Here is a 9,653-nt window from a genome sequence, read left to right on the forward strand (position 1 = left end):
ACATTTTGAAACAGAAAAGGGCCAAAAACAGGGGGCGGGAAAGGGGAATCACTATGTTATATAGATTCTAAAAGGTTATGTTTGGTGGGTTTTGCTTTGTTTCTTACAACTTTGATCCAAGGAAAGGCTAGCATCCTCCCCCGAGCCGACTTAGAGAAGCGAAACCACGACCACCACCCATTTGGTTTGTGCTCACTGGTAGCACAGAGGTTTTTTCCAGTTTCTGTCAACTCCGACTCATGGAGACCCCATGTGTGTCAGAGCAGAGCTGTATCCCACAGGGTTTCCAACGGCTGACGTTCCAGAGGCACATTGCCAGGACTTTCCTCTGAGATGACTCTAGATGGACTCAAACCGCCAACCTTTCCATCACTAGCCATTTGCACCGAGGAACTCCTAATACAATGACTAGGGCACAGCCTGGGTGGACGTCAGCCGGAGAAAATACCTTCCTGCTCTTGCTCCCATCAACATGCCACAATGCTAGGTACCTCAGTTATGTAACATCGGCTTTCCAGGGATACTGGCCTGTGCCTGTCCCTTCTCTTCCTTTACATCTCTGTCCTCTTCGTTACCATGTTCCCTCCTCGTTGCAGTGGTACTCTCAGAGCAGGTGGTTCCAGAGCAGCAAACTCCATGAAGCTGCACCTACCTTCTGCAAGCTGCCACCTGCCTCTACTGGGAAAGGAAGCTGAGTGAGACCACTGAGTGAATGAACGGTGCAAGCAAGCTGCTGGGCGCCCTGTTTGGTAGAGTGGGTGTTTGGGCCATGTTTTAGGTGGGCCTTCCCACGAAACTAGAAATTAAAATGTAAACCAAATACTCAACTACAGTTTTTTAAGCACTGTTTTTCTAAGAGTACCAGTGTGAGGTCACTTGCTCGAGAACAGAGAATTAAACCAGTGGAGGGACTAGGACAATGACAGAAAATTCAGGAAAGAAGCTGGAGAAAGTCCATGGCAATTTTTTAACCTTGAAAAAAATAAACTAAGGGAGCAGAAGCAAGGGGGCTCAAGGGACGAGATCTCCTCGGTGTGAGCAGACTCTGGTGGCCACAGAAGGCCAGGCTGAGGGCAGAGCTGCCTGGCCTGGAGCGGAAGGAGGGGGCTGCCATTGTCAGCCTGCCGGATGAGGCTGGGGTGAGCGGGTCAGGACAATTCCAAAGGCCTGGAATGCTTGAAAAGAGGCGGCCCAGGCACAGAAAAGAAGTGGCACTCCACTTGAGTCCCACAAGGACATCCACACAACAGGGCCCAGCACAGCCTCAGCTAGAACTGGCCTCGGCACTCAGAGCCCACCCTCCTGGGAGCAAACTAATTGCTTGTGCCCGAGTCGACTTCATAAAACTTCTTTTTGTTGTATGTGTTTAGAATCCATGAAAGGATGCAGCGTAGAGTCACAGTGGCGGCGACCAGCAGTACCTGAACTGCACAGCCTAGGAGCACGCTCACCTGCATCTCACAGGCTTTGCTTTATCCTGTAGGGCAAGTGTCTGGTTCCTAACTGTACTGATCAGTGTAAAAGGCTGTCCTAGATCCCAGGCAGCCACTGATGACATGAAGGGACTCAGTGTAATATTTAGATTCTGATAGAACACAGCACTTTTGGTTTGGCTGGAGACAAACTAGAAGGTTGTGGGACAAGTCCATTTACCAAACACAGTGCATAAAGGGCACAGAGGCTCCCTTGTGCTTCCCTAGTGCAACTATGCAGACGAAACAGATGACAAGTGGACACTCAGACCTTGTATTCAGATCTCACTCAACCCTGCAGGCCAAGGGCAAAAGGCAAAAGTTGCTGGGCAATGTTCTTTGCAATCAGTAGGACATTCGTTTAGGAGAACAAAATCTGAAACTAAACATTCTTTCTATAGTGTGTTTTCTTTTTTTTTCCAATCCTTTAAAACCCTAAACACTTTTCATTTTTTATAGATTTTGTCTCAATTTCCAAACGCTCATATGTTAAGTATCTGCTTTCTGTGCCCTTTCATTTGGAGACTAGAGCAGAAGCAAGTTAAAACTCCTCCCAAGTGAATTCACACTTTTCCGGTTTTGATGTGGAATATCAAAAACATAAGTGCTGTAACCTACTGGAGAAGGAATTGCAGGATAGGCATTTAAGTGAGTCAGTTAGGATTAAACCTTCATTTACTGTGACTTACCCAATATTTCCCAGTAGTCTCATCAACTCCACATCTTCAACCGTCAACTGGACACCACCCAAAGGAGTATTAACCATGGTTATGGCACAGAAGACTTATAAGGAAGTCTAGTGGTGCAGTGGCTAAGCACTTGACGGCTAACCAAAAGGTCGGTGGTTTGAACCCACCCACCAGCCACTCTGAAGGAGAAAGATGTGGCAGTCTGCTTCCATAAACCGACTCAATGGCAACAGACAGCAGAGAAGTAGGGCTTCTCTGAGGCTCTGTAACTAGGTAGCTGCTGCCCAGATTAGGGTAGAACAGAAGTTGAGCCTTGGCACTAGGCCCCGAGTATAGGGGAGCAGAGTTCTGTTAGAGTAAGAAAGAATTAGAGATATTAAGCTAAGCAGAAACTGGGAAGAGCTAAGTGAGACTGGGAGAGGGCAGAGCTCAACGGTGGTTTTACACAAGGAACCACAACATCGTAACCACCAAAGGAGGACACCTCCCATGACTTGATTACCAGTCCTGCCAAATGAGTAACTTTCCCTTATAAATAGGAAAAACTAAAAGGGGAGAAGAGAACAAGTTCCTGCTACTAAAAATAACTAAAGGGGAAAAGAAGAGGTGACTGGAAGTCCTTAAGGTTACAAGCCAATGATGTCGCACTTGTTATGGCGTTCTATGACCATCCTGCTTCCATTATAATCCAAGATGAGGTAAGAAGACCATGCAGCACACGGGCCCCAACCACATCATGGCTTCACTCTCACTACACCAGCAATACACAAAGCTCAGCAGTCTCGGACTAACGAACACAACGGAGGGCTTTACGAGCTTCTAACCATCAGTGTAGCTCTTCAGAAGGAAAAGCTCTGAGGGGCTTCATTTTGTCAAGAATTTATGGTAATGAACTATTTTGAGAAGCCTGCAGATTTAAGTTTAGGGCACAATGCCTGTATTGTAAACTAAGAGAGTTTTGTAATGTCTGCCAGTAAGTCCAAAATAAAGTTAGAAAAGTAGCACCTGTACCCAAGGACACCAGCACCATCCATGGACCTCTCAAGAACCATTTGAAAATGACTGCACTTTGAAAATTCATTGTTTTTACCGTATGTGGTGCTTCTGGTCATCACTACATCCTCCCATTCCCACTGCAAACATATACACACACAGTGCAACTTAACATCACCAGGTCACAGAGAAATGTAGCAGAGAATTAGAACATAGTTTTGACGAACCCATGAAAGCTTCAAGGGAATCTTTTTAAACCCAGATCCAATTAAAGCCATATGGCTGTAAACGGGACTTGTTTTAAGACTGTCTAGTAGCTCATATATAGAAATGTCAGCAGCCCAGTCCTTCCCCTATCCATTAAGCTATTCAAATGACACCGCCTCTGGAAAATCCTATTACTGAGTTTTCTTCACTGTGATGGAAAAAAGACTCAATAAGTATGTGTAGAAAAAAATAATATTTTCACTTATATATAGGACTCAAAGTATTCTTGCAGCATATAACACCCCAAGCCATTTCCTTATATGCAAAACAGGTTTTTTAAAAAGCAAGAAGATATTGGCAATATTCCTACATATTTTCTGCATATAATAATAAGTGTTTTATTCCTGTGTTGTGATTCAGATTTTAATTCCTATCACTAAAGCATGTTTCTGTACAACTGTTTGTATGATAAACTGTGTTTAGCCTTGTCAGAAAAATAAATCTTGAATTTTGTCTATTTCAAGTCTTAAAAGCAAAGTGTTCTTTAAATAAGCTACCATTAAAGACCAAGCCCTCTGAGCAGTGAAATTCTGTTGTTAAAAGATGTCATCTGTTTACATTATAAATCAGGGACCATGTGTTCAAAACACAAGGGAAAAAAAATCATTCATAACCACCCACCTGAGAATGGGCCAGAAATGTGAGTCGCTGTAACCTAATGGTGTACAAACAGCACTGCTGCCCAGGCGCCAGGGTGCTCCCACACCTGGAGAGAACTGGCTGGTGGGGTTCCAGAACCCACCCCAAGGCCCAGTCCAACCAGACTAGCTCTGCTTTGATTTGTTTCCTAAAGTAGGCTTCTGCAAAGGATTGCATTTGAAGAAAGGGTGCCATTTAAAAAATAGAAAGGGAACCCCCTATAGTAAGCAATGAATAGGCAGGTTCTCTGATGATGTCCAAGTCATCATACTCTGATGATGTCCAAGTCACACATGAAGCTATCTGGAGTACTGATTACATATCTTTCTAATAACAGTCAGGGCTGCCATGTTATTTACACGTCATTTTTTTAATCTGATGCAAAACACCACCAATTCACAACCTTCGTTCTAAAGGGGGATCCCGAGGGAAGGAATCAGAAGTCAGCTATTCCCAGGACCTGCCTCATCAGGCAGCAGCCCTGGGGCCCGGGGCTCTAACACATGTGCTGAAAGGCAGCTGTGAATGTATGTCTCGCCACCACAGTGAGGGTCAGAAAATAAATCAGGGAGGAGCACCCCAGGAGAGGACATCTGACGTTGAGAAAACAAAACGAACTCAGGAGCGAGATCACAAATCGATCACATGAATGGCAGCCGGTTGTCAGTGGGGCGACCCCTGCTGGGTCTGAGGGGAAACCGGTCGCCGGGACCCCCTCGCCCTGGCAAAATGGGGTTAGGTCCTGGAAGTGGGCCAACTGGATCAAAACGTGGTCTGAGGGGAGGGAACTGGCCAGGAGTCTCCCCAGGCCCTGGGATGAGTGAGTTGATTGGGTCCCCAACAAAGGGAAGTATTGGTCTTACATCATATTCACCACCAATAATTCCTGGGGGGTAGAGAGGGTTAGCAGGGAAGGGGCCAGGGTAGAAGGGGCTGGGGTAGAACGGAATGGGGTGGGCTGCCGACGGCAGGAACATCACATGCCGCCCTCTCTGGGCTTCTTTCCGCTGCTTGTGTCTCTTCTTGTATAGCTGTGGGAAGAAAAAGACCACGACATGGTCAGTGAGTGGACCTTTCCCCGGAGCGTGACTTTGCTCTCACTGTGTAAATCTAAGGAGCTCTGCTGGCATAGTGTCTAAGGTATTTGACTGCTAACCAGAAGATTGGCAGTTCAAACCCACCAGCCACTCCTCAGAAGGAAGACTGGGCAATCTACTTCAGAAACCCAAAGGGGGTTGCTATGAGTCAGAATCAACTCGATGGCAGTGAGTTTGGTTTTTTGGTATAAATCTATCTGCGCTGTCCCCACACCACCCCGGTGACAAACAAAATAGCACAGAAGGGAACTTCTAGCAGTTTCTGTCTTTGTGATTAAGGCAGCATCTCTGAATACAGTGCCAAGTGGACTCTATTCTTTAACCACATGAGCAGTACATCCCATGGAGGGACACCTAACCAGATGACATGGACTTCAAGGCAATCTAGTGCTCTCAAGCCTATAAACCAAACCAATACCCACTGCCATCGAGTCAATTCTGACTCACAGAGACCCTATGAGTTTCCAAGGTGATAAATCTTTATGGAAGTAGATTGCCCTATCTTCCTTTCACAGAGCAGTTGGTGGGTTTGAACTGCCAACCTGGCTAGAAGTCAAATTTCTTAGGCACTGCGCCACCTCAGCCTTTTCAGAAAGTGGAAACTCAGAAATTTGTTGATAATGTCATGCCACACTGGATAAGGAAAGAAGACCCATCAATATGCTGCCTATAAGAGATCCATCTTAGACACAAAGATAAAAACAAATTAAGAGTTAAGGAGTGGCAAAAAATATATACCAAGGCAAAGGTAACCAAAAAAGAGCAAGAGTGGCAATGTTAATTTCTGATAAAATAGATTTTAAGCTGAAAAACAACATAAGAGACAAAGAAAGACATTATATGATGCTGAATGGTCACTTGACAAAAAAGACATTGTTGTTGTTGTTGTTATGTGCCGTCAAGTTGGACCCGACTCATAGCGACCCCTCCTTGGGTTTCCGAGGCAGTATCACTAAAGAAGTAGACCCACCTTCCTTCCAAGGAGTGGCTGGTGGGTTTGAACCGCCAGCCTTCTGGTTAGCAGTCCTTGCCTTAGGCACTACGCTACCAGAGATAATAAATACTTATGTACCCAATGAAAGTGCTCCAAAATACATGAAGCAAATATTAATTGAATTAAAAGGAACAATAGACAACTCTACAACAGTAGTAGGAGACTTTAACACAGCACTTTCAAGGAGGGACAGATCAACTAGAAAAAAACTCAACAAAGATAAAGAAGAATTCATCAACACAATCAACCAACTCAACCTCATAGACCTCATAGACATAGACAGAGTATTCCACCCAACAAAAGCACAATTCACATTCTTCTCTAGTGCACATGGATCATTCTCCAGAATAGATCATATGTTAGGACATACAACAAGCCTCAATAAATTCAAAATTTTGAAATACTACAAAGCATCTTCTTGGACTACAATGCTATAAAACTAGAAATTAGTAATAGGAAGATAAAGGAAAAAACATGTGGAAGTTAAACAATTCACTGCTCACAAACTACTAGTGAAATTAAAAAATTCCTAGAAATAAATGAGAATGACGATACATCATACCAAAACCTATGGGACACAGCAAAAGCAGTACTCAGATGTCAGTTTATAGCAATAAATGCATACATCAAAAAAGAGGAAAGAAATAAAATCAACACTTTAACTCAACAACTCCAACAACTAGAAAAAGAACAACAAAAGAATGCTACAGTATTTAGAATTAAGGAAATTATAAAGATCAGAGCAGAAATAAATGAAACAGAAAACAAAAAAACAGAGAAAATCAACAAAACAAAAAGCTGGTTCTTCGAAAAGATTAACAAAATCAACAAACCACTGGCAAATTTAACAAAAGAAAAGAAAGAGAAAATGCAAATTAAAAGAACAGTAAGCAAAAAGGGTGTCATCACAACAGAATCAACTGAAATAAAAAAGATACTTATAGAATATTACAAAAAACTGTACACCGACAGATTTGAGAACCTAGAAGAGATGGACAAGTTTCTGGAATCACCAGACCTACCTAAACTATGCTACTCAGAGACAGGATATTTGAACAGACCTATAACAAAAGAAGAAATTGAATAAGTCATTAAAAAAAAAAAAAAAAAAAACTCCCACAAAGAAAAGTCCTGGCCCTGATGGCTTCACTGAAGAATTTTACCAAATATTCAGAGAAGAGTTGACACCTATACTACTCAAGCTATCGCAGAACATAGAAAAAGATGAAATACTCCCAAACTCATTTTATGAAGCTAGCATAACAGTAATACCAAAACCAGGGAAAGACATCACTAAAAAGGAAAACTACAGACCAATATCCCTCATGAACATAGATTCAACAAAATCCTACCAACAGAATCCAAAAACATATCAAAAAAATAATATATCCTGACCAAGTAGGATTCGTATCTGGTATGCAAGGATGGTTCAACATAAGAAAAACAATCAATGTAATCCACCACATAAACAAAACAAAAGAATCATATGATTATATCAATTGATGCAGAAAAGGCATTTGATAAAATACAACACTCGTTCCTGTTCAGAACTCTCAGCAAAATTGGGATAGAAGGGAAACTCCTCAACATAATAAAAGGCATATATGCAAAGCCAAAAGCCAACAGCCAACATCATTATTAATGGACAAAGACTCAAGACATTCCCCTTACAAACAGGAACCAGACAGGGATGCCCTCTATCACCACTTCTATTTAACATTGTATTAGAAGTCCTGGCCAGGACAATAAGGCCAGAAAGAGAAATAAAAGGCATACAAATTGGCAAAGAGGAAGTAAAATTATCTCGATATTTGCAGATGATGTGATCCTGTACATAGAAAACCCAACAGACTCAGCAAAAAAACTACTGGAACTAATAGAAAGGTTCAGCAAAGTGGTGGGATACAAGGTCAACATACAAAACTCAGTTGGATTCCTCTACACCAACAGAGTCCTCTGATAAAGAAATAAGAGAAACAATAGCATTTACAATAGCTACTAAAAAGAAAATATCTAGGAATAAACCTCACCAGAGACACAAAAGACCTATACAAAGAAAGCCATAAAACACTACTACAAGAGACAACAAGGGCTCTACATAAATCAAAGAACCTGCCTTGTTCATGGATAGGAAGACTGAATATTGTGAAAATGTCAATACTACCTAAAGCAATCTACACATTTAATGCAATCCCGATCCAGATACCAACAAAATTTTTTTAGGACATGGACAAAACAATTATTAACTTCATATGGAAAGGAAAGAGACCTCAGATAAGCAGAGCACTTCTCAAGAAGAACAAAGTGGGAGGTCTCACACCCCCAGATCTTAAAACCTACTATACACCCACATAGTCAAAACAGCATGGTATTGGTACAATGCTAGACAAATAGACCAGTGGAACAGAATCAAAACTCCAGAAATAGACCCATCCATCTATTGGCAGCTGATCTTTGACAAAGGTCCAAAATCCATTAAATGGGTAAGAGACAGCCTCTTAAACAAATGGTGCTGGCAAAACTGGATATCCACTTGCAGAAAAATGAAACAAGACCCATACCTCACCCCATACACAAAAACAAACTCAAGATGGATCAAAGACTTAAATGTAAAACTCAAAACTATAAGATTAATCAAAGATAAAATAGGGGCAAATCTAAGAGCCCTGATTTATGGCATAAATAGACTATCAAACATAACCCAGAATGTACAGGAGGTAGAAGAGATGATATATGACTGGGAACTTTTAAAAATTAAATTCTTATGCGCAGTGAAAGACTTCGTCAAAATGGGAAAAAAAGAGAACCTACAGATTAGGAGAAAATATTTGCCTATGACGTATCTGGCAAAGGACTTATCTCCAAAATCTATACAAAACTCCAACACCTCAACACCAAAAAGACAAACAACCAAATTCAAAAATGGGCAAAAGACTTGAACAGACAATTCACTAAAGATGATAATGCTGGTGGCCAACAAACACATGAGGAATTGCTAACGATCTTTAACCATGGTTGTTGTTGTTATGTGCCCTTGAGTCAGATCTGACTCATAGCGACCCTTCCTTGAGTTTCCGAGGCAGTATCACTATGGAAGTAGATTGCCCCATCTTCCTTCCGAGGAGTGGCTGATGGGTTTGAACCACCAGCCTTCTGATTAGCAAGTCAAGTGCCTTAGGCACTATGCTACCAGAGCTCCTCTTTAATCACTAGAGAGATGCAAATCAAAACAATAATGAGATATCATCTCACCCCAGCAATGATAGCAAAGTTCAACAGGATAGAAAATAACAAATGCTGGTGAGGTTGCAGAGGGATTGGAACTCTTGTGCACTGCTGGTGGGACTGTAAAATGGTACAGCCATTGTGGCAAATGGTATGGAGTTTCCTTAAAAAAATGAAAATAGGGGCAAGATGGCGGACTAGGCAGAAGGATTGCACAGACCCTCTTCAACAAAGAAAAGGGAAACCAATTAACACAGACACAGAAGATAATCTTGGA

General features: G+C 42.1%; 1 protein-coding gene across 1 annotated transcript in view; it reads right to left on the reverse strand.

Annotated features, from left to right (window-relative positions):
* Positions 1 to 4,701: 4,701 nt before the first annotated feature.
* The window catches only part of FBXO7 (F-box protein 7), a 46,177-nt gene continuing 41,225 nt past the window's right edge, over positions 4,702 to 9,653 (reverse strand). The window contains exon 9 of the mRNA XM_042781970.1: positions 4,702 to 5,091. Within this exon, the coding sequence (XP_042637904.1) occupies positions 4,702 to 5,091 (390 nt within the window). The remainder of the gene's footprint in view (positions 5,092 to 9,653) is intronic.

The sequence above is a fragment of the Orycteropus afer genome, unplaced genomic scaffold, assembly GCF_000298275.1.
Source record: "Orycteropus afer afer isolate SDZICR_OR568_19922 unplaced genomic scaffold, OryAfe1.0 scaffold00209, whole genome shotgun sequence".
Classification (NCBI taxonomy): Eukaryota; Metazoa; Chordata; class Mammalia; order Tubulidentata; family Orycteropodidae; genus Orycteropus; species Orycteropus afer.